At 47.0% G+C, this 26,278-nt stretch overlaps 1 protein-coding gene across 3 annotated transcripts in view; it reads right to left on the bottom strand.

The window, feature by feature from the left end:
* The window catches only part of PRKAG2 (protein kinase AMP-activated non-catalytic subunit gamma 2), a 457,564-nt gene that overhangs the window by 104,193 nt on the left and 327,093 nt on the right, over positions 1–26,278 (bottom strand). For all 3 annotated transcript variants that reach the window (XM_088446441.1, XM_088446442.1, XM_088446443.1), the window contains one exon: positions 25,341–25,564. In XM_088446441.1, the coding sequence (XP_088302567.1) occupies positions 25,341–25,564 (224 nt within the window). The remainder of the gene's footprint in view (positions 1–25,340; positions 25,565–26,278) is intronic.

Raw genomic sequence — 26,278 nt, forward strand, 5'->3', positions numbered from 1 at the left:
ACACTATACAAGCATAATATATCACAAGGACACAAAGTTTGCACAACCATTAAGGGGAAAGTGTCCAGTGATGCTATTTGATAGTTTATTCATTGTGTCTCTGCTAATCATCATAATTACAAGATGTAAAGTGCGTAATAAAGAGATGAATAAGGATAGTGTTTTTTTTTTATTAATTACAGGTGCACTGCAGTCTTAGCAGGCACTGTCTGCCAGTATGTCATTTAAATTGGACAAGGCAGGGCTAGTTGGGACTTGTATTTTGGCAGTAAATAATAATATTATTTTTATTATTTATACAATATTTATTAACCCCCAAACCCACCACATACGCAATCGCAGGGGGGAGGGGGTTCCGGTTGCCTGGAAATCCCCCTCCCTAGCCCACACCATGACCACAATATTAATAGTATATAATACAGTTTTACTAGTGCTGCATGTTTTCCCCAGTATCACAGATGATATAATTGGCACCACCTGTGGATCTTTAATAAGTGTCAGCCAGTAATTACTTGCCCTCCAACATGACCCGTTCCATTAGGTACAACATGCTCTGCTCCTGGACTTCCCACCTAATGTACGATTGCAGTCACTTGTGTTGAACTAGGTAATTGATGGGACAGGTGTTTCACCACAGGTGGCTGTAATCATAAATTAAGAAGGAAGTCCAGGAGCAGAGCATTTTGTACCTAATGGAACGGGTCATGTTGGAGGGTCTGTAATTAATACACCTGTGCACTAACTAGAAGATCTGGAAAAAAAATGCACTGTAAAGCTGGCCATTCACCAGGACGATATCGTTCCAACCAGCCAACTAATCGGCTGGTTGTAATGACAACACTGGGGAACAAAAACATTTTTTTTTTCTTGTCAAGGATTTAAGATCGGTTTGAGAGTACTCGCAGGTCCTATTTTTGCATTAGATCTTCGCTATAAATGAATTGGATCCAGTTTTCAAAATAATGAAAAATTATAAAATTCAATTATTCACCATTTGAAGTACCTTACTAGTCTAAACACGAGCTTAAAATGCGTATTACTGCACAATGGGAATACATTTGTGTCGATTCCTATTGGTCATTCAACAAAACTTAAAGAACACAGTGTATGCCGCGGACATCTGCGGCTGGCATGCTGCCAGATAAAATGTCTGTCGGTCTGACAGGCATTTTATCTGCACGTGTATGCCCAGCTTTAGAAATAAATTGCTTATTCTCAGCATCAATGGTCTGTTTGTGTCGATTTAAAAATGATAAACTTTATTCTTGGGCAGCAAAGTGGATATACTAAGTATCCTTGTCACATATGCTTATGGGATAGTCGTGCAAAACAAAAGCACTGGCAGCAAACCGTATGGCCTGCAAGAGAAGTTATAAGTGTATCAGAAGCCAACATCATTCATAAGCCCTTAATTGACAGGAAAAAAATCATACTGCCGCCTCTCCATATCAAACTGGGTTTAATGAAACAATCTGTAAAAGCATTGGACAAGTCAGGCGATTGTTTCACGTATATTAGGCAAACATTTCCATCTCTTAGTATTGAAAACTTAAAGGCAGGAATTTTTGACGGCCCACAGATATAGAAACTGGTGAAGGATCCAAATTTTACCACATCTATGACTGAAACCGAATTGAAGCATGGCTGAGTTACTGTATGCAGGGCTGTCTTACAGCATTGTGGGCCCTGGGCAATGCAATGCACTGGGGCCCCTACCCACCCATTGTGCCCCCAGTAGTAGTCCCCCCTATGCAGTGCCCCCAGTAGTGGTACCTCCTATGAAGTGCCTCTTATACAGGGCGTTTCTAGAGAGGAGGGGGCCGTGTGCAGTCTCCGACACGGGCCCCCTACTCTCTGGCCGGCGGCCAGCAGCACACTGAGCTGTGCGCAGCCAGCGACGGAGTTATAGACTCTAGGCACTAGAGTGTCCCAGAGTTTATAGAGTATGCGCTGGTCACCGGGAAAATGGCCGCGGCTGCCATAATCCCTGTACTGCGCATGCGCAAACGATGGGAAAATGACCGCGGTGGCCATTTTCCTGTAATTTTTACATCGCCGTACCCCCGCACCGAAGTGGGACTCCGGAGTGGTAAGTAATACTATGGGTGCAGGGTGTGCGGTGCAGGGCCCCCCTGGACCCATTATAGATATGCCCCTTCCCTTATATAGTGCCCCCAGTAGTAGTCACCCCCATGCAGTGCCCCCAATAGTGGTACCCCTTATGCAGTGCCCTTTAAATAGTGGCCCCAGTTGTAGTCCCCCTCATGCAGTGCCCCTAGTAGTAGTCCCCTCCCCTTGTAGTGCCCCTAGTAGTAGTCCCCCCCGTTGTAGTACCCTTAGTAGTAGTCCCCCCTTGTAGTGCCCCTAGTAATAGTTCCCCGCTCCTAGTGCCCCCAGTGGAAGTCTCCCCTATGCATTGCCCCCAGTAGTGGTCCCTCAATGCAGTGCCCCTAGTAGTTGTTCACCCCTTGTAGTGCCCCTAGTAGTAGTCCCCCCTTGTAGTGCCCCCAGTAGTAGTCCCCCCCCTTGTAGTGCCCCTAGTAAGTCCCCCCCTTGTATTGCCCCCAGTAGTGGTCGCTTCCTTGTAGTACCCCCAGTAGTGGTCCACCCCCAACAGTGTCCCCCCCTCCAGTAGACACACACATAATAAAAAAAGTTTTACAAAAATTACCTGAATCCCCGCTCCTGCTCCCGCCGCCGCCATCTGCTCCTCCGTCCGTCCTCCCGGGCCGGCCCGCTCTGCATTATGGGAGAAACGTCATTACCCACTGTGGGAGCCGGAAGATGAAGCTCATGAGTGAGCTCCAGCCCGGCTCCAGCTGTGTGCGCAGCAGTCAATGAGAGTCTGACAGACTCTCATTGCTGATAATTAAAACAAACACACTGCTGTCGGTGCTGGCGGCTGTGTGTTTGTCACTGTTTAGTGCTGACCGAACTCTGGGCCTGATTCAGAGCCGGACGCTATTTGCGCTCGCTCGTACAGAAAAAGGGGCCGGATATTTAAATAGAGCGCTCGCTCTTTGCGGTCTTTTGACGCCTCTATGTCTGAACGAGCGAACGAAACATGCGCTCGCTATTTTTTTAAAAACGCCCCCTGGCCGCTCGCATCCTACGTCATCTCCGCTATTTATTAGATTAATCGAGTACATCAAAAGGCATATGAACTGCTCGCAGTGCTTGTGGTAGCATTTTCCTACTGCAATCATGCGAGCAGTTCAGGCTAAAAGACAACCAAGTGACGTGGTCGATGACGCTGCTTTGTTAATTATGCACACCCTTAAAACGCCAGTTTTGACCGTTTGGCACGCCTGCGTTCGGATCTCCACTCCCCGTTTTCAAGCACCTTCCCCTGTTACCACCCACAAACGCCTCATTCTGTCACTCAAATTAGCAGGCATTCGCTATTTTGCGAGCACACAATTTCCGATCACAATGACTGGTTCGCGCATGCATATTACAACTCACACGCATGCGCAGTTGTGCGAACATCGCTCGGAGCGAACGAGCGGCCGCTTACGAGCGGCTCTGAATCAGGCCCTCTGGCCCTCATTCAGAGGCGGTCGGAGGATGTAAGCGGTCGCTCAGAATCTGGGCGGCCGCTTGCATCCTAACCGGCCGCCTCTGTTTCGGTCGTTAGGCCGTGGGCTTACTCCCACAGCTCTAACTACTGCTAGGGTGATGGTGTCGGTCGTAGCGGGTCTCACTCATGCGCACGAAGGAGCCGGCTCCCTCGTGCGCACGCGCACTGGACAAACATCGAGGCGGCCGTGCGGTCGTAGACCGTACGGCCGCCTCTGAATGAAGCCCTCTGTCTGGTCAGCACTACACGCTCGGTGCAGCTGTGTCACAGAGACAGAGACTGCCCGCAGCCCGCATGGTCGCAGCTGAGGCGCCCTCCGCTATGGGGAACCCTGGCTGCGTACCATGAATACCAGGGGAAGGGGGGGTCGCTCGTCACGGGAGGCGGTCGCTCGTCATGGGGAGAGGGGACTGGCGGATCGGACGCAGTGCTTTAAAAAAAAACATTTACTAACTGGCAGCGGCTGGAGAGCCCCTTGAAGCTTCGGGTCCTTGGGCAACTGCCCTAAAAGCCCAAAGAGACGGCAGAGACGGCCCTGACTGTATGTGTCTGTCATTCAAATATTTTTTAGGCAATCACAAGGCAGACAACTATCATGAATTAGTCCACAACATGCTAAAATATTTCGAGAAAGTAGGTGCCAACATGAGTATTAAAGTAAAATTTTTGTACAGCCATTTAGATCACTTCATTTCCAATCTAGGAGATTTAAGCGAAGAACTGGGTAAACAGTTCCACCAGGATATTCAGGTAATGGAAGAAAGATATCAAGGAAGATGGGATCATCACATGATGACCGATTACTGTTGGAGTCTGCAGAGGGACTGACTGCACCAAGAATACAAAAGAAAATCCTAAAAAAAATGGTTCTCATAGCTTCCTGACGCTGATTTATGTAATTATCCTGGGTCTTTATATAATAGTTTAGGAATCAAATTTAATCAGAATAAAAAAAATATATTTTAGCAATTTTTAACATTGTCTAATTTAATTTTACATAAATATTAAAGACACATGCATATCTCAAAAACTAGAGCCAATTGAAAAATAAGCATGGCATATTCATGATCAGGAGCACAAAATTAATCAAAATCGACTCTTAAATCCCTGGCAACAGATTGACTGTTCCCCAGTGTAATCGTCTAGTGTGTGGGAGCAAACGATAATCATTAATTTGCTCCTACACGCTGAAAAACGTCAGCAAACGGTCTGTCCAACTAGTTGGAAAAGTCAAACATGTTTGATTTTTTTCCCCCAACTTATTGTTCTAGTGTATTGGGAACTTTCCCCCAATTGACAAGTAGGCGGACACTGGGCCTGATTCAGCAAGGAACGCAGTTGCTAATACACATGTAATCGGTCCAATGTTGCATACTGCGCATGCATTGAAGTGCGTGAACTAGCCATTGCTATCTGGACTGCGATCACAGTGACTACACAGACCCATAGCAGAGTAATTGAGGAAGTGCTGTTTGTGGGTGGTAACGGGGGGATGGTCAGCTGAACGCAGCCGTGCCAGTGCATTTGACCGCCATTGCAGGGGTGTGAATAAATTAGCCACTGCAATGCCCTACGCAGCCTGAGGCCTGATAGCATGTGTGGAAGTTAGCAATTTCTGAGTAAGGTCAGAGCTTGTGCAAGTGTGCGTGAGGCTGCAATGGTACTCGATTGTACCGATGTTTTCGCAGTCTTGCTAAACTTTACGGATGTGTTTAAGGTAAAGTGGGTGTCCTTATGTAGTGCAGCAGCAACATTGCAATCGCAATGAATTGGGCATACTATTACAGTTGAACTGCGTGCGTAATCGCTATTGCATTCGCAGTTGTGTCCGTAGTGAATCAGGCCCCCTGGCCACTAGTGTCCACCGACTGTTTACAGACTCTGCCTTCGGGACAGCAGACGTTTGATGTCTGCTATGCCAGCTACTCACCAAGACCTCCAACCCCCGGAAGCATACCGTCTAATCCTTCGGCCTCAAGGGACCTGCTGCAAGCTGCAGGATCCTAACAGTGCTCCATCCCCCTTTGTCCACAGGGGGCCAAGGACTTCCTTACAGCGCTGCAAGCTCCGGCTGCAGGGCATATATGGAGCTGTGTAACACAGACCCTACACAGCTCCAGTAGTATACATGTCAGACGTTCTATATTTTTGTAGAGATGAGCGGGTCCGGTTCTCTGATAACCGGACCCACCCGAACATTGCAATTCCGAGTCGGATCCGAATCTGGCTCGGATTTTCCCGCCTAACTCGGAATCCAAAACGAGGCAAAACTTCATCATCCCGTTGTTGGGTTCTATAAAAAAACTTCATCATCGCGCAGGTTTTGGATTCTATAAAGGTCCCGGTGTTCGGCGCCATTTTCACTCAGGCTATGGAGAGTGTACAGAACAGACATGCTCTGTTCTCTGTTGTTCAAGTGTGCAGTGTTGTGGTTGTTCAAGGGTGCAGTGTTGTCGGGCTGGGGCTGCAGTACATAAAGTGGGGGCTGCTGCTGTTGTCCTGTCAATCAAGGGGCTCTGGGCCTGATTCAGACCCGGTCGCAAGCGCTGAGCGCTTGCAACCGGGTCGATGGTGGCCCACAGCGCATGCGCGAAACCCGGCTAGCGACGGGCACTCCGTTTGGTGGGTGGGCCGGGGGGGTGGCTGCCCAAACGGAGGCGTTCCCATGAGAACGCCTGCCGTTTGGGGGCGGCCCCACTGACATCACAAATGATATCAGTGGAAAGATTCTGGCTCTGCTAGAGCCGAAAGCTCTCTGGGGCTTGCGATGAATGAGACCCTACCACAAGGGTCTCGTCGCAAGCCCGATGGTCGCGATGGTCTTGACCATCACGACCATCATCATGGCCGCTCGCTATAGCTGTGGGTGGTCACCCACAGCTATGGGAGCAGCTAAGAGGCCACTCCAAAAAAAAAAGCCTGGCCCTGATTCAGAGCGAGCGCTCTGAATCAGGCCCTTTGTTTTCTGTTGTTCCAGGGTGCAGTACTGTAGTTCAAGGGTGCAGTGTCGAGCTTTTGGTCACCCGGGAATCGGAAAAACCTTGAATTGCTTTCCCGTTCGGTTTGGTGGCCTTCTTTGTCCAAAGATGTGCGGGAGTTCATCCTGGCATGTGAAGTCTGTGCCCGGAACAAGACGCCTCGAACAGCTCCTTCAGGTCTTCTGCTTCCTCTGTCCATACCAAAGATTCCTTGGATCTCACATCGCCATGGATTTTATCATCGATCTTCCAGTTTCTGATCGATGTTCCGTGATCTGGACGGTGGTGGATCGTTTTAGTAAAATGGCGCACTTTGTACCTTTGCCCAAGTTACCCTCTACTAAAAAACTTGCTGATCTATTCCTTCAACATATCTTCCGTCTGCATGGTTTACCCAGAGATATTGTCACGGATCGTGGAACACAGTTTGTTGCACAGTTCTGGAGAACCTTCTGTGCTTCCATTGACATCAGCCTGTGTTCTGGATATCATCTGCAGTCCAATGGGCAAACTGAGCGAGTCAACCAGTGTCTGGAACAATACTTATGTTGCTACGTGTACAAGTGTCATAACGACTGGGTATCCCATCTGCCGTTTGCTGAATTCGCGTTTAACAACTCGTGTCATTCTGCATCTTCAGTTTCCCCATTTTTCTGCATTACCGGCCAACATCCCAGAGCCAATTCTTTTGATTCCGGTTTTCTTTTGATTCCGGTTTTCTTGGACCCTAAGATTTCCAGGGGTCGTCTGTATTTCTTGGTCCATTGGAAGGGCTATGGTCCGGAGGAACGTTCCTGGGTTCCTGAAAGGGCTCTACGTGCTCGCAGGCTGAAGAGACTCTTCTTCCTAGAATTCCCAAGCAAACCGGGTTCTGGGGGTTCTTCAACCCCACGTCAAGGGGGAGGGGTGCTGTTACAAGTCGCAGTCACGACTTGTCTCCTTCAAGCAGATTACCCAGTCAGGATGGCGTTACTCCAGTTTCTTCTGTTGCTAGACGATCGGAACGCCTCAGGAAGAAGTGATGTATCATCCTCAGTGCAGCTTGATTGGTCCATCCTCCTATTTGTACACACTGGACTTTTGCCGCCTCGCCGACTATAGCGTTCCTGTGAGTTCTCTAGGCTCAGCGGCATGAACAGTATCCTGACGACTCTGCTGGAAGGATCTCAGTCTCCTCGGTTTTGTCTCCCAGCTGTCTCTGGCTCTTGTGGCCTCTTCTATGGCTCCCTAGCCGCACCATCATCTCCTGTGCTGTGCTCCGGCTTCGTTATTCCACCTGCGGCTTCCGAGCTGTACTTGCAGTGACGGCCCTCCAAGCCGAATCAGCATTCTCGGCAGGTCAGTGGACGCTAATTTGTCCACAACTTGTACACAAACTTGTACTCAAATTTATGTATTGTCCATCAGGACTTTGGATGCTAATTTGTACCAACCTGTACATAAACTTGTACTCAAACCTATTCATTTTCCGTCAGGGCTGTGGATGCTAACTTGTACATAAACCTGTACACAAACTTGCACTCAAACCTATGTATTGTCCATCAGGACTTTGGACGCTAATTTGTACAGGGGCTCCCATATATGGAGAAGGATTGAGACTGTGAGTAGCCTGCATACAAGGCAATCTCTCCTTTTATACTATTGCACCCTACAACGTGATACAAAAACAAAAATAAAGCTGATAATATCACACAATCCATAGTTCTTTTTTACTGGAACTTTTAGTGGATCCTTTTTACATTTTTGGTTTGAACAGTTACACTTTCTGGATTGCAACATAGTTTGCTACAAAGTGAAATATTAGTTACCTATTAGTTAATATTAGCAATTTGTTCTCAAACCTGTACACAAACTTGTACTCAAACCTATGCATTTTCCATCAGGACTGTGGATGCTAATTTGTACACAAACCTGTATACAAACTTGCACTCAAACCTATGTATTGTCCGTCAGGACTTTGGAGGCTAACTTGTACACTAACTTGTACATACACTCATACTCAAATCTGTGTACTATTCATCAGGACATGGGCCCTCATTCAGAGCCGTACGCTCTGAGCAGAGCGCACGCTCTGAATGAGGGCCGGGCTCCATTTTCATGGAGCGTCCTCCTGGACGCTCGTATAGCTGTGGGTCACCACCCACAGGCTATACGAGCGTGCTTTGTGATGGCCGCGATGGTCGAGACCATCGCGACCATCGAAATTGCGAGCCGGAGCCTGCGGTTGAGGTTGTCAACCGCAAGCTCCGGAGTGATTTTGCCTCTATCAGAGCCAAAATCACTCCCACTGACATCACTAGTGATGTCAGTGGGCCGGCTTCTGACGGGAGGCATTCCCGTGGGAACGCCCCCGTCAGGGAGGCACGCCCCCGGCACGCCCACCAAAGGGGGCGTGCTGTCAATCAACATTGACAGCACGCCCCCTTTGATCGGACACAACGTGCGAAGGACTTTCCTTCGCTCGTCGCGTCTGGCGCATGCGCACGACGGAGCTCCCTCCGTCGTGCGCATGCTCAGTGCATAACATCGACCCACTTGCGAGCGGACAGCCGCTCGCGAGTGGGTCTGAATCAGGCCCATTGTATCTAGTTCAGTGCTCAAGCCACAACATCGGCTCTCCAAACCAAATCAATTGTCAAACTCTTCAGTGCAGATTCTAAGCCACAACATCGGCTCTCAAAGCCAAATCAATTGTTTAACTCTTCAGAATTTTCTCCAAGCCGCACCATCGTCTCTCAAAGCCAACTCAAATGTTTTCCTTTCCTCAGCACGGGCTTCAAGCCACAACAACGGCTCTCAAAGCCAAATCAATTATTTGACTCTTCAGTACAGGCCTCAAGCCGCTTTTTCTATTCTTATAACCATACCACATTTACTACCACCTTTTCTATTCTTATAACCATACCACATTCACTACCAACAGCATCTTGACCCAGCTTCTGGTTGCATCGATAGTCTACCACTTCCTGTTCCGGTTCTATTCTCATTTCTGCTATCCACGATTTAGTATCCATTCCAACTGTTGCTCTCACCATTGTATCCTTTTGCTCCTCCATGTGAATTGCTACTACCTCGAGCTATAAGTCCAGGCGACTGCCTAAGTACCGGTGAATGTATCCCAGTTCTAAGGGGACAACAGGCGGTTGTTATTGGCAGAAGATCTCGCTAGCCTGGTTGTAGACTTTTCACATGGAGTAGGCATTGGATATCCTAACAGTTCAGCTGGAGAGCTACAGGCTGCTTTCCTTTGATGTAAACAGCATCAGCATCCCATTATCCCTAACAACTTCCCTCAGCACAAAGTAAACGTCTGTTTACAGTGTGTACTAGCAGCACCTACAGAAGTAAGGCCAACGCATTTCTATTAGTTGTATAAAAAACCACCTCCAGATCAAAGATTTCTTTCATGAACTGAAGAACTTGTTCCTCATTGATCTTCCCTCATACATTTTTTAAGAATCAAAACATTAAAATAAATAAATTAAAAATGAATCAATCCTTCCGTCCTTTCCCTGACTTTAGTCCTTAAACATATTCCAACTCCTTCGGGCCTCTGACTTGAGGTGCGTAATCACTACACAAGAGTGGAACGACTGTACAATTACAACATTGTAATCGTTCAATCATAATCGTTCAATCGCTCATTTTTCTCGTGTAGTGTATACGCACCATTAGTTCTTGATTAATGAAAACATTCTTGGTTTTTAAACTTCCTATGGGGTCATATAGTTTATTAAACTGCCATCCTGTCTACCACTGCAGTACCACTCTGTACCATGTTGGAAGCTGAACTGACACGTTAGTGCCACCCACTGCTGTCGCTTAGCTTAGTCACCCAGCTAGTTGGATGCAACCTTTTGGCCTAAACTGGATGACATCAATATTGTGAGCTGTGAGGTGGTCAAAATTAACTGGAAACTATTGGAAATGAATGTTATTGAGGTTCATAATACTGTAGGTACAAAAACAGGCCCAAATTATGTGATTTTAGCTGTTTTTATATTTTTACAAAAAAATACAGATCCAAAACCAAAAACAGAACACGCAAGGGCGGTTTTGCCTAAACCAAATTCAGATCCAAAACACGAAAGAGATACAGATCCAAAACCAAAACACAGTGGTCGGCGCACATCCCTATATGTTTATATGAACCCCGTGCTGATCGCCCCCCCCCCTCGCGATTCCCCCTCTTTTCCATCTTGTTAATAAATATGCCCATAGGACTCAATATAAACTTTTAACTCACATGTATTTTGTATTTTCCTGACACTTATACCCGTTTTATACAAATAAGTAAAAAACAAATATTTAGCTGAATATTTTATATATATATATGTGTGTGTGTAGAAATTATGATATATTTTATGTTACATACTGTATATACTGTTACTACAGAGCCATATAGGGATCCCATATAGGTGTATATAGGCTTGCCATGATATCCTTTAATCCGGGCCACGTATGCTTTACACAGGTTCTGTGGCTGGCTAAATTCAAGCCTGCATTTCACCTGGTTTTAATCAACCACAGAACCTGTGTAAAGCATAGATGCCCCAAATTAAAGGATAATTTAATATACATATTATTAATAAACAGCAATCCTATACTGTATACACATACTGTATACCATATCCCTATATGACTCTGTAAGAGGATTTTATGGAAAGCCTTGGTGTGTGTATATATAAGACATATATATGGCCAGGTGCAGCAGTGTATTATGGGGATACAATATAGGTATATATAATGTATAGACCAAGTAACACATATTTTACAGGGCCAGGTGCTGCAATTCAATATTTGTTCTAGTGTATGGGAAAGTTTCCAATGCAGAGTGCAGATGCACAGAGGGCGCCAAACACTTTCATCACACTGTCATCACACAGCCTCCCGGGAGGCTTCCAGGAGAACCTGTCCACCTACTTCCCGGGATAATCTGTCTGGAAAGAAGTTGACTGGTCTGATAAAAAAGTTGGCTGGCCTGGTTAGGTGTGTGGAGCGGAATAGGTATGAAATCCCGGCATTCGGGATACCTGCTGTCAATATACCGACAGCAGCATACCGATGCACAGGACCCCGACAAGGGTACGTTAAGTATGTTAACCATCCCCCTTTCTACCCCTAACCCTCCTTTTCTGTATCCTAACACTAGCCTTCCCTCCCCTAACCTAACGCTCCCCATTAGTGCCTAAACCTAACCCTCCCCCCTCAGTGCCTAACTATAACCCCCCCCAGTGGGTACCTAACCCGAACCTCCCCCTTCCCTACCTAACCCTAGCCCCCCTGTGATGCCTAAACCTAACCCTCCTCTCCCCCCACGGCTAAGTCCCAACAAGCCCTGCTATACTTACATTCGACATCCCGGGATTCTGGCGTCGGGATGTCCACTACTGTCTGTATTCCGACATGGTCTTCTGGCCGGGTAGTGGCATTCCCGCGCCTGGGTTTCGTCAGCCGGGATGCCAGCTGTAGGTCTGCTAACTACTTCCTGTGTGGAGCATCGTTTTAGTTGGACAGACAAGTTGGACGGTTTATCAGTTGGATGATTGGAGAAAAGTTGGTCTGATGTATGGCAGCTTTAAGGTTGCACTGTTGCACTGTTAGACCATCTATAGGGTTAATTATGCATAGGAAGACCAATATGCCCCACTTCCCTAGGTATTCTAGATCCAGGCTGACCAACCTGCTCTAGTGCCACCACTTCACTGGTAAAGCCTGCTGCTGGTTAGTAGAAGTTTTCTGGGGTCACTACGCTCTTTGTGCCACACATTTGGTATAGTAATAGTAATGTTTAGGAATTTGCAGGGGAAACACACAATTTTTATTATTATTATTTTTTTCACAAATTAATATATACAATCCTGCAAGGATCCTAGGGAAGAACTGTGTTGTTATGGTGTCAGAATTGGGTTTTAGAAATGGCTGGGATCTTTGGTGGCTTTCATTTAGGGGGTCAGAACGACCATTAGTAAATACAGTGGTTTTGACTTAGAACCGGACGTCAATCCGCGGTGGGTTCCATAGGTTTTTAAATCCCAGCAAGCCCTCTGTTTAGTAATTTTAGCCCTGTGTTCTTTCCTTAACTCTCTGTTTAGTTGTCTGCAAATCGTTATTCAGATTGTTCCTCTGTTCAACATAATATGGAGTTTACTCCAGTTGCTTGAAGCAGGGTTGTAATATCTCTGTAGTGATGTGAATATTTCTACCTTGGGATCAGTGACAGAACAGGATTGAATTTGATTGTTTACGGATGTACGGTTGAGGCAGATTACATGATTAGTTTTAATTAAATCTTGTCATTTTTATTTTTCCATTTGTTTTTTATCTTCTATGATGAAGTATTACTGTGGAGGTGAGGCTGGGTCTTGTGGATGTTCTGTTCCTCAAAAAGCTTTTTTAAAAGCAGAGAGCCTCTTTAGAGAATGCAAAGGATCTTTATCACTGCTGGTTAGAGCTGGCTAAAGTATATTACTTCCCTGTACAGATCTGTGCGTATCTGTAAAATATCTTTCCTTTTTTTGCAAGAGGGCTGCCAAAAAACTTGGAAAAGCAATACATTATTGCTATGCATCTATCACGTGCCTGCTTTTTTTGTGATTTTATAAGTACCAGGTTGACATGAGAATGTTGACATGGTCAAAATGTCGACATGCTTAGCATATTGACATTGACCATGCGATATTGATTGTGTTTACATGGACATGATTGAATGTCGACATAGCATCCCTGGTGGTCCCAAGTTCTGCAGCATCACCAGCTACGTCTTCCGGATACCGGCGCCACGTGTGCAGCAGTTCATGTCTGACGAGTGGTGGTTTCGGTAAGTATTATTCCCATGTCCTAATCCCTACCCCTCTACTCCTAGGGCCCAGCCTGTGTACTCTGTATCTATAAGGGCAAATACAGAAAGGAGGGCTGTAAACCAACTTCTGCGGCACTCAGGTAGGTATCAGTGTCAGGTAGTCCTCTGTCCCCACAAAGTTTTTAAGGCTAGATGACTTATGTTACTACAGGTTGAGTCTCCCATATCCAAAATGCTTGGGACCAGGGGTATTTTGGATATCGGAATATTCCATATTTTGGAATATTTGCATACTGTAATGAAATATCTTGGGAATGGGACCCAAATCTAAACACAGAATGCATTTATGTTTTATATACACCTTATACACACAGCCTGCAGGTGATTTTATACAATATTTTCAATAATTTTGTGCCTTAAACAAAGTTTGTGTACATTGAAACATCAAAGAGCAAAGATTTCACTACGTATTTCGGAATATTTCATATTTCGAAATTTTTGTATATGGGAGACTCAACCTATATACCTGTGTTTTGTTTTGTTTTTTGGGGGGAATCAATTTAATTTTAAAGGTTTGACTATAGGTATCTACTGTATGTCAGACATTTTTTTTCAAAAGTCAATGTGTGTCAGCCTTAGGAATTTCTGTAGCCTTTTCTCATGAGTCTAGACTTTCCTTCTTTGTTTAGACGTACATGGTGTCTCTCTAATCTTATGCAGTTTTGAGTCAGCTTTACAAAAGCTTCGTCACAACAATCTAATTTAGGCATCATTTAATCAATAATGATTTTCACTATTGAGGCAGTTTCTGGATTAGTAGCATTTCTTCTGTGCATTGCTCTGCACAATCCAGGCCACGTTCCCCAGCTGTTTCCATATCGGCTGCCATTTCAGAGTGTTACATGCGGCCTCCTTGCCTAGATTTCATTGTTTGCTGAGGCATCAATGATATTAATTTGTCCATGTGAGATTTCTGTTTAGCTCTGTTTTAGGCCTGTTTAGGGTTTTAGGCCTGTTTAGGGTTTTAGGCCTGTTTAGGGTTTTAGGCCTGTTTAGGAGATGAGCCAATGATCTGCCAGTTGTTACTGTGAAGAAGAGAGCTGTACTGCATGTACACCCTTGGTGCCATCACTGGAAGTCAACACAACTTCAGTTTTTAGGATTTCATCACCAGTTCATTAAGAACTACTCTTCTGTGATTGCCAATAAATGAGCTAACTTCAGTACTCTCCAGAAGCCATTGCTGCTTTAATAGGCTTTTCTTCTGCTCCAGAATTTCTTTTGACCCTTCTTTGTAGAGGTGCAGATTCCTTCAGTTCGAGTAGGGGAGCTATTGTCTCAGCACAATAATGTAGGAAAAAGGAATGCACATGTATTCTCACTGGGAACTGTTACTGGTTACATTTATCTCCAGGCTTTCTATCTTGGTCCCAAAAGATGAAACGTAGATGCCCTTGCTCATTTTATAGTAACGACTCAGAAGAAGAACTCTTCCACTCACAGTACAGTAGGTGACCTGCCCTGGCAAATTGTCTCTACATCTATCACAGTTTCAAAGATTTTCCCTAGGCAAATCCTTTATGGCTGAGGGATTTCAGATTATACTACTCTACTAAACTAATCTCCTGGCCAATGACTGAAGGTCTTCAGTACATCTGGTGATACGTATGTTTATCAGAATATGTTACATCTTGCTCCATTGGTGAACAAAATCTCTTATCAGTCTCCTGGAGGTCATCTAATGACTTTTCCCATGGACCCACGTCTCGATGAACGGTATTAGTGATTTGCTAATTTCTTCAGACTTTTCTGGTTTTTTTTGGTTCATTGTTGATTGTTTTTCCAAAATATCCTATTTTATCCCTATGAGAAATCATCATTCCACATGTATCTTTGATGATTTCTTCTCACAGGACACTGTCTCATCATGGGATCATGGGTTAAAAACAATCAGCGACCAAGTTCTGGAGAGCCTTATGTAGAAAATTAAGAATCCAGCTTGATTTCTCTTCAGCCACATCCTAGATTCTACGAGTTTTCTAGTCTAGTGGGTTGAAAGGTTATGGTTCCAAATAATGATCTTTGGTCAAAGCATTCCAATCAATATTCTTTCTGCTTTTTTTGGTTAAACAATTTAATATAACCTATCCTCTGATATCTAACAGAAAATGTCCTATTACAACTGTACAATTGTATCTTCTAATGAATACACCCCGTCCATTGCCCCTGCCTCAGTGGCTATATCCCTTCCTCACGAGCATTCCGAATGAATAGCATACGTTCATTCGCCCAATTATATTTATATAGGTTATTCTATGAGCGTATGTTCGGATGCATGAGCAAGACGTCAGTTCAACCTGCCCAAACTATGTTTTTGTTTAACAGCTTGTGTTTGCATTTGTTGTGTTGATCATTATTCTGTCTGACTTGGAAAATCACGGAATGTTTTTCACTTTAATTATTTGCTTGTGACCTTGATATGTTTCTGAACCAATTTTCCCTTTCCTAATATTAGCTTGTTGTCACAATACAAAAGGACAAGGACTGTCATAGGATTGCATCATGGGCGTAACTACCATAGGTACAAAGGGTGCAGCTGCTACAGGACCCAGAGCTGAGAGGGGCCCATCTTCCTTGTCAAACTTACATGTGTTATATACATATTCCACCCTTGGGTAGTACATAGGGGCCCTTATAAACTTTTGTTATAGGTCCTTCAAATACCTAGTTATGCCACTGGATTGCGGTGCTGCTGGTTACTCCCTCAGATTTGTTGTGATGGTAACTTTACAAGATGCCTAGGGACTAGGACATAAGTTTCTGGATTTACATAATAACCTACATCGGGGGTTTTGAACTCCAGTCCTGAAGTAGAGGTCATGTTTTGTGGATTTCTTTAATCATGCACGAGTGAGTTAATCTGTTTTGCTTCCACAGACAGAAATCCTCAAAACATGATCTGTTGGGAAAACTGTCCTCGGCACACTCACACAAGGGAGGTGACATGCCTCAGTTTTGGTAAACTGTCCCCGGCTCCACCCTGGAACACCTGCAGCTTGTCAATCAGGCTGCGGCATCCAAGGCACTGCGAGCTATGTCGCAGGACTAGAACTACACATGCGCAGTGTGGCTTTTGAGTATGCGCAGAACTCAAACCATCGGAGATGTACTTGAACATTGGAGTTCCGTACATTTCTAAATTAAGCCCATTGTGTGGTAAACAATCACAGATACCCGGATGTGATCCAACAATCGCAGTCCTTCAAACTAGTAAGTATACAATACATAATCATGATCCAAATAGTTCTGCCTGTTTAGAGAAACATCCCGAAAGAGGAACCAGACTTCATCTATACCCTCTTTAATCCTCTCTACTGGATCCATATTTGGGTAATATCTTTTCTTCTCCACAAGAGTGCAGCAATCACCAGCAGCACATTGGACTGACGTCAAAGAGAATTAATTACAACATTGTTCCTCTTATTCTATAGAGATGCATGTTACAGTGGGGGCAATGTTAGATATCTGACATAGGTAGAGACAGGATTAAGTTGCACAGAACTGCAATAAAGTACTGTAAGACCACAATGAATGATGTCAATTCTGATGGTAGGACCATTACTTATATTGGGTTTCATTTAGATCTGGATGCATGTTGTGCCCAGTACAGACATGTAACAATTATGTTTTCCTGCTTCAGTCATACAGATGTGTATATGTACACCTCACAGTAGCGTAGTAAATGTCAAAGTTTCACACAGGGAATCACCTTTGCTGCAGCACTCCAAATGGAAATAATACATGAGGAATGAGAATAGATACAGATGCGTCCTCATATATCTAACCTCAATACGCTACGCAGCGCGACTTGCCTGGTGTGATTGAGCTGTCAGATCCTGTGCTACTCTGCTAACGTTGGGCGTCTCTCTTTGCCGAATATGCATCTAAGTCACCAGGGCCAAAACTAGGATATCCGTCACCCGGTGCAAGGCAGCAATTTTGCGTCCCCTCCCTTCCCGTACCTGGATTTTGTCCTTGCTCCTCCATAAGGCAGTGCACTAGTCAGACGTCCCTGGTATAGTGACTTACATTATTCCACACACCATAATACCCATTATGCCACACACTGTAATGCCTATTACCAAAGTGCCACTTACATATTTGCCCGAGACCATTTTATGCCCCACAGTAAGGCTTCTAATTACTTTAAAATTACCTGCTCATTGTCAGGGGTTTTATGCTCATTACCAGGGGTTGCATGCTCGTTGCCAGGGGTTACATGCTCATTGCCAGGGGTTACATGCTCGTTGCCATTGGGTTTATGTTCGTTGCCAGGGGTTACATGCTCGTTGCTATGGGGTTTATGCTCGTTGCCAGGGGCTTTCAAGGGAGAAAATTCAGCTTTCAGCATCTTCTCCTGGCACTTCTGTGTGCATTGCGCTGGCCTAGCAGACACTAGAGGTCCAATAGGACCTCTAGCATCTGTCTCCTCCTTGGCGGTGGCCATTTTTGGATGGCCGTTTTCAGTAGAGTCTATGCGGACAGCTAGTCTGCATGGAATCTGCTAAAAACAGGCATCCAAATATGGCCACCGCCAAGGAGGAGACAGACACTAGAAGTCCAATAAGGACCTATAGCATCTGTCTCCTCCTTGGCGGCGGCCATTTTTGGATGGCCGTTTTCTGAATCTGCAGCCCCAAAGCCACCGCAAGTCAGCTCTTTTTCACCCCCTGCATTCCGGCACCCGGTGCACGTGCACCTCCAGCCCCCCCCCCCCTAGTTGCGGCCCTGAAATCACAATGCGATGCGACTAGGACATACCAGCAGACTTTGCTGATTCATTTGATATGTGACACTTGTATATCTATGTGCACCTGAGTCTGTATATGACCCACAACCGAACTTGGAATAAAAAAAAGCTGTGGCTGCTACATTGTAGCACTTCCTATACAGATTCAGAGACTCAGTCGCACACACAGATATACACATATCAAATTTCTCAAAACTGTCTGTTGGCACATCCTAGTCGCATTGACTTAGATGCATTTTCGGCAAAAAAAAGACGCAAAAGAGACGCCAGCTGGTAGCATAGTCTCATTGGACCTGGCGCAGCGCAACAGGCTTTTAAGCGCGACTGCAGCAAACATGTGTAAGGACACATCTGTATCCGCAACTTCATATAGATGAGGAATAATTCACATCTTATTTGCATGCTGCAATGCAAAGGAATAAAGTACTATGAGCAGGGGCGTTTTAAGAGAGGAGGGGGCCCGTGTGACCTCCTCGTGCGGGGCCCCCTCCTCTCTCCCTGGTGGCTGGCAGCCGACTGACTAGGGTGTGCCCGGAGTCTACTGCGCATGCGCAGAACACCGGGAAAATGGCAGCGGCAGCCATTTTTTCGATGTTCTGAGTAGCAGTGACACCCGACGCAAGACCTCGGCAAGGTAAGTTTAAAAAAAATATGGGATTATGGGTGCAGTGTGTGCGGTGCGGGGCCCCCCTGGACCCGGGGGCCCGTGTGCCCCGCACAGACTGCACCCATTATAGATACGCCACCGACTATGAGGTTGAGGGGTTGATATATAATCAAACAATCAGAGGCAGCTAGATAGTGATATGTGTCCTTATTATCATTACACATCTTTCCACCAGGCCTCCTATATCCCTCAAAGATACACCCCCTAAGACGTCTACTTTGGGATGTGTCCAAATTAGGTTGCACTTCCAGAGAAGAACGTGCTACACCTACAGTAAATGCACATGTCCTTACTGTATTCAACTTATGGGGCCACCAATGTAAGATACACACAAATGTATATACTGAGCATTGTGGTACACAGCTGCAAAACGGAAATGCATTTATTTACGCCACAAATATTGATGTTCATTCAACTCTAAATGCGTCCCGTTCTGTACACCTGCAGCCTTTGTTTACAATGTCCTCACCTATAACCCCATTACTCTGATCCTGAAAAGGACCCCACTGTTTGCTAACATGCTTGTAAACAGTGGCGTAACTACCGTGGGTGCAAGAGGTGTGGTTGCTATGGTGCCCAAGCTATCACACATTTCTTAACGATCGCATTTTGCAATGCGATCAGGGCATGTAGTACCGCCCATGATCGCATTACAAAATCATACCGGCTGAATAGTAGTGCCACTTATATAGTATCCCCAGTAGTGGTCTCCCTTATACAGCCCCCAATTAGTTCCCCTTACCCTACCCCCAGTAGTGGCCCCCCCAAATGCAGTGCCCCATGTAGTGTTCCCCCTTATGCAGTGCCCCCAGCAGCAGTCCCCACAATGCAGTGCGCCCAGTAGCGGTATCCCCTTATGCAGTGCCCTTTATATGGTGCCCCCAGTAGCAGTCCCCCCCCTATGCAGTGCCCTTTATATAGTGTCCCCAGCAGTAGCCCCCCCATGCAGTTTTCCCAGTAGTGGCCCCCTTATGCAGGCACCCAGTAGTGATCCCTCCTATCCAGTGCCCCCTGTAGTGGCCCTTCCTATTATTGCCCCCAGTAGTGGTCCCCCGAGTGCAGTGCCTCTAGTAGTAGGCCCCTTTTATAATGCCCCCAGTGGTAGTTCCCCCCCCCCCAAGTAGTAGTCCCCAGTAGAGGTTCCCCCTCCCAATTAAGTGCCCCCAGTAGCAGCCCCCCCCAGTAGAGGTCCTCCCATTAATGGTGCCCCCAGTAGTAGCCACCCCTCCCCCATTGTGCCCCCACCCCCAGTAGAGGTCCCCCCAGTAGTAGCCACCCTCCTCCCCCATTGTGCCCCCTCCCCCAGTAGAGGTCCCCCCAGTAGTAGACACCCCCCTCCCCCGTTGTGCCCCCAGTAGTGCAGATAGGTTAAAAAAATATATATATATATATAAAAATATACTTACCTGAATCCACGCTGCTGCTGCTTCGGTCCGCGACGCCGCTCCCGCCGACGACGCCCGCCAGCCCTACCGGGCTGGCGCGCTCAGCATTATGGGACAGACATCATGACGTCTGTCCCATTACCCACTGCAGGAGCCGGACGGAAGCCCGGCTCTTGCAGTGGGTGCTGCAGCAGTCAATGAGAGTCTATATGACTCTCATTGGCTGCTTTTTAACACACCCATCGCCGCCAGCGCTGGTGGCGATGCGTGTGTTATGCACAGCCTGAGCCCGCCTCCTAGCGCTATTGGGCAAGCGCTCAGGGGGAGGGAACAGGCTCAGGTGTGCAGCACAGGACCGGCGCTGGAAGCCTAGCGCCGGTCCTGTGTAAATGTGTAGCGCTGACCGCACTCATTGCGGTCGGCGCTACACTGGCTAACTAGGGTGGGCCGGTACCGTGGCCCGGCGGCGCCCCCCCCCCCGCGCCGCCGGTCCAACGGCGCCCGGGGCACGCACCCCGCTCGCCCTGCCCTAGTTACGTCACTGCGGGGGGGCCAGGGGTGTCTGCCTACAGCCGGGAGACTTACCTAATTTTCCAGGATCCCAGCCGAATTGGGAGAGTAGGTAAGTATGCTCAAGCTGGGTATGCAATCGCAATGGTTAATTTATGCATGCCCATGCAACGGCGTTCAAACGGTCAGGCGCACCTGTGTTTCTCCAACCACACCCTCCTATCCAGTGCCCCCTGTAGTGGCCCTTCCTATTATTGCCCCCAGTAGTGGTCCCCCGAGTGCAGTGCCTCTAGTAGTAGGCCCCTTTTATAATGCCCCCAGTGGTAGTTCCCCCCCCCCCAAGTAGTAGTCCCCAGTAGAGGTTCCCCCTCCCAATTAAGTGCCCCCAGTAGCAGCCCCCCCCAGTAGAGGTCCTCCCATTAATGGTGCCCCCAGTAGTAGCCACCCCTCCCCCATTGTGCCCCCACCCCCAGTAGAGGTCCCCCCAGTAGTAGCCACCCTCCTCCCCCATTGTGCCCCCTCCCCCAGTAGAGGTCCCCCCAGTAGTAGACACCCCCCTCCCCCGTTGTGCCCCCAGTAGTGCAGATAGGTTAAAAAAAATATATATATATATAAAAATATACTTACCTGAATCCACGCTGCTGCTGCTTCGGTCCGCGACGCCGCTCCCGCCGACGACGCCCGCCAGCCCTACCGGGCTGGCGCGCTCAGCATTATGGGACAGACATCATGACGTCTGTCCCATTACCCACTGCAGGAGCCGGACGGAAGCCCGGCTCTTGCAGTGGGTGCTGCAGCAGTCAATGAGAGTCTATATGACTCTCATTGGCTGCTTTTTAACACACCCATCGCCGCCAGCGCTGGTGGCGATGCGTGTGTTATGCACAGCCTGAGCCCGCCTCCTAGCGCTATTGGGCAAGCGCTCAGGGGGAGGGAACAGGCTCAGGTGTGCAGCACAGGACCGGCGCTGGAAGCCTAGCGCCGGTCCTGTGTAAATGTGTAGCGCTGACCGCACTCATTGCGGTCGGCGCTACACTGGCTAACTAGGGTGGGCCGGTACCGTGGCCCGGCGGCGCCCCCCCCCCCCGCGCCGCCGGTCCAACGGCGCCCGGGGCACGCACCCCGCTCGCCCTGCCCTAGTTACGTCACTGCGGGGGGGCCAGGGGTGTCTGCCTACAGCCGGGAGACTTACCTAATTTTCCAGGATCCCAGCCGAATTGGGAGAGTAGGTAAGTATGCTCAAGCTGGGTATGCAATCGCAATGGTTAATTTATGCATGCCCATGCAACGGCGTTCAAACGGTCAGGCGCACCTGTGTTTCTCCAACCACACCCCTGTCACCAACCCCAAATGCTCACTGCCTGTCAATCACTCTGCGATGGCTCTGCGTGGTCTCAGTGATTGCAGTGCGGTCGCAGTGCGATGCATACACATGCGCAGTCCACAACAATCGGCCAACTGCATACACTTTAGTTCCGTGATGAATCAGGCCCATAATCCACTAATGTACCATAATGTCATCTACAAGGTATTTAAAGCCTGTATTCAACAGAGATGACAGGACCTGTATAAGCAGGCATGAGTTAGTTCATTGGACATTGTGAGCTTAAAAGCACAATGTATGACACGGCAATGTGAAGTATGCTCACGCTCACTGTCATCCCTGTCTGTCCGCCCTCTCATAAATTGTAAGCTTTAATGAGCAAGGCCCTCTTCCCTTTTGCTTCCCCGATTTATAGTATAATCGCCCCATTACCAACAGAGGCACCGAACCTTTGGGCTCACCCGTGCGCTTTGTGGGTATTTTTACTGCATATGATGTAATGCTTTTATAGATTGTATCCTATGTTCAACACTGTTTTGTACTGTAAGTCTTCTGCACTGTTTTCTTGTTATGTTTGCACTGGTTTCTGTTTATATACTTTGTAAGGCGCTGCAGACCCCTTGTAGCACCATATAAAATATAATAATAATATTGTCAGTTGTCTTTATTTTCTACTACGTTTGCTCTGATTTGTTTTTTTCAGCAGCGCAGCAGTATATATGTAATACTGAGTTATCTCTCCTCTATTTATATAATAAAAACTAGCTGGGATACCCGGCATTGCCCGGATTGAAGACTGGACCCTGAAGTGCACCTGCAACCTTTATTCGTTTACATTTTCCTCGCCTATAACCTCATTCCATTGATCCTCAAAAGGACGCCACTGTCTGTTAACATGCTTGCAAACAGTGGTGTAACTACCATGGGTGCAAGGTGTGCGGCTGCTATGATGCTCGAGCTGCCTCTGTGGTTCGGTGCTACCCCTGTATCCAGTCATGGACACAAGGTGGGCCGGTCCAGTCAGGGCCGTCAAGGGGGGCCCGGGTGTTAGGAATGTTGATTTGGTGCCAGCCCACCAGCTGATTACAGCTGGCGCACTGACAGGCAATCATGGAGGGACAGCAGAACCAGTCATGAGGCAATCAGTACTCGCAGACTGGCAGCCAAACAACAGTGTCGGCTCTTGATTGGCTGGCGGTCCATGAGCTCACGACCGGCACCAGATTCAAAGTGCGTCGGTGCTGTCTGTCCATGTCTACCGCTGCAATTAGCTGGTAGCCCGGCCCCAAATCCACACCTGCTAGCTACTGCTGGCACACATGGGGAGGTGAGAGGCAGCTGGAGAACCATGAGGAAGTGAATTGGCTGGGGGGCATAATGCGTAAGGGGCACTACTATTGTTTGAAATAATGCGTTAAATGGGGCACTACTACTATGTGGTATAATGTGTAAAGGGCATTACTGTGTAGTGTAAGGGGCATTACTGTGTGGCATAATGTATAAGGGGCACTACTACTGTGTGGCATAATGTGTAGAACTTTGCTGAGACTGAGGTTAAAATTATACTTTTGTAGCTTTTCACAGATTGCCAATTTCTACTGGAGCCAGCCCTGGAACCTGTGTAATTTAAGCATGTCCCCATTTTTAGCGATTGTGTGACAGTGTGTGGCCCTGAAGTAGTTCAAACCTAGGCAAAAACCTAATCCTGGTCAAACTACACCACCATGACAAATTTGGTGGAGCCAGGTCCAAAACTCTGGGCGTGCATAAAAAACAGACAGACAGACAGATAGACAGACACACACGCTTTCTTTCTTATTATATAACATCCCCGGTTTAGGGGTGTGCCTGCTCATTCGGGCTGATCTCTTGAACCACTGGACGGATTTTGATAGGATTTTCACTATTCTCTACAGCATTGTGGGTGTATGAACCATTCATCTGTGACAAAAGGGAGCCGAGCAGTGACGATTTTAGTGAGGCAAAGTCACAGAAAAAAACTTGCACCAAGCTGCTGTATAGGAGATGGCCAGGGTGCTGAAAAAGCAAGAGTCAGTGAGAGCCAATCTCAGATAACAATGTGCCTTGTTGCTTAGCAGCAGACTAGAGAGGGTTGGGAGTCAGGGACTGAGCAGTCAGAGAGTGAGAGACAGCCTCCAACGAACCCATGAAGATGCCCAGATGAAAACACAGTAGCCAGGAAGAAGCCAGGGGAGGCATAGCGATCAGGGATTAAAAATAAAAAATAAAATAACCATCGGAACACCATTGAATGATTTCCATTCCATGGTGGCAAACATCGGAACACCAACATCAAATAGTAAAAAACACTACCATCAGAACAAAAACATTGATGGTTAGTAACCATCGGATTCCAATGTCCATCCCTACACTGAACCTGCTTGCGGACTCCAGCCACCACTCCTCCATCGTGGAGTGCTCCCTCTCAAGCGTCATGTTCCTGCTCAGCCATATGCTCTCAGTGAGGCACATCCCATGGAAGTCAGCGCTGTTTTCAGACAGGGGCACCATGATGAGGAAGCTCAACAGGAAGCCCGGGAAATACAGGATACATTGTGGAAAGAGGACATTGCTCATCGCCATATTCGGCAGTTGGGTAGGGGTGCACATGGAGGCTGAGGAAATATAACCAGGTGCCCCAGCCTTGGGGACATGCTGCTGATAATGCTTACGGTAGCTACGATACAAATCTCTCATCCATGATTCTCCTGCCCATCCCAGCACATGCCAGTGGCCGGCCCCAGCCAGTTTCAGGGGAGCAGCTGTGGGGGTTGTGGTGACACTGGTAAGATGAAGGGGACAAGAGTGAGAAGCAGGGGACTGTGGTGACATGATGTAGGTTGTTATGAAATGCAGGGGGCTTTGGCAAGATGAAATTGCTCCCATGCGAAGCCGGGGTGGGTCGCTAGTTATATATAACTCAGCTCTGTTCGAAAATGTAACACAGCTCTCCTTCACCACTAATTTGTAGAGAAAGGAGCACAGCTAGGAAGCAGCATAACATACTGCTTAGTAATTAATACTATCATCCCTGTGCGCCATTGCCCCACCTTGACTCCTTTAGGTGTATAAAGGCAAGTATGGAAGAAAGAGTGTGAATGTGCTCCTCTTTCCTCCATATTTGCTTTAATACATACACATATTGTAGAATATCCGGAATGATGACAGACGTGTGGTAGGTCACATGCAAACGTAAATTTAAAACAAATTGAGGGAATGGACATTATTCATGTATCTGCAGATGCATTTCAAAGTTGACTTACTGTTTTTGAGGTAGTGCTGCTGAGCGTTGATGACACTAGGGCGGACTTAGTCACAGTTACTGGTAGGTGTGGTAGTGAAAACCTCTGGCCTGTATCTGGTGGAGAGGAAAATGAGCGAAGTCTGGCCTCCAGCCTTTCTGGTTCATGCTTGTAGGATTCCAGGGGGAAGTTGGGCTGCTTGGTCACTTGTGTGGGAGTGGATGGGGAAGTTGAGAGGCCGGAGGCTGTAAAAAAACAAAAATGTTATCACCATTAGTTAGACCACAATAACTAAATAAGTGAGGAGAGAAAAATGTTCATGTTCCCAGTCAGAAGTAAAAAAGGAGGCGGCGGTTTGGTACAGGAAGTCGCCAGTGGCGATGTCACTATCTCCACCTCACTATGCCAGCACCAGGATCATGGCACAGGTGAAATGCTACTTAGAGCATTTGACATTGTCACTGTCTATTACCTGAACACAGGAGGATATATAGATCTTTAGCATATACAGTAACTTAAAAAGTGTTTTTTCTCAACTCAAAGGGCTTTATGTAATAGCCTTGCATGATTCGTTTAAGGAGATATATCAAACCATAGCGGCAATTTTCCACGAAGGGGGCAGGGCTTAATTATAGCCCATCTGCTTGTCCTCCCCAGGCTTCTCCCGGGGAGGACAATGGAAAGGTAGGCAACTATGTTCTAAAGAGGACAAGTGAAGGTGTTGTTCATAATAACCAATCAGATTCTAGCTATCAGTTTTCTAGAACATTCTATAAAATAATATCTAGGATTTGTTTCTTTGTTTTTTTTGCTTAAAGGCAAAACTAGCACTTTTCCTTTTCTAAAAGGTTTGACAAATCTCCTCCTAAGCAATTACAATTTCCTTTTATACTAAGGCCAAAAAAAACACCTGATTTAGGCAGAGGCCACAAAGGCTCACACCAGGGTGGCAACTCAAA

The sequence above is a fragment of the Taudactylus pleione genome, unplaced genomic scaffold (assembly GCF_031769625.1).
Source record: "Taudactylus pleione unplaced genomic scaffold, aTauple2 ptg000398l, whole genome shotgun sequence".
In the NCBI taxonomy this organism is placed as follows: Eukaryota; Metazoa; Chordata; class Amphibia; order Anura; family Myobatrachidae; genus Taudactylus; species Taudactylus pleione.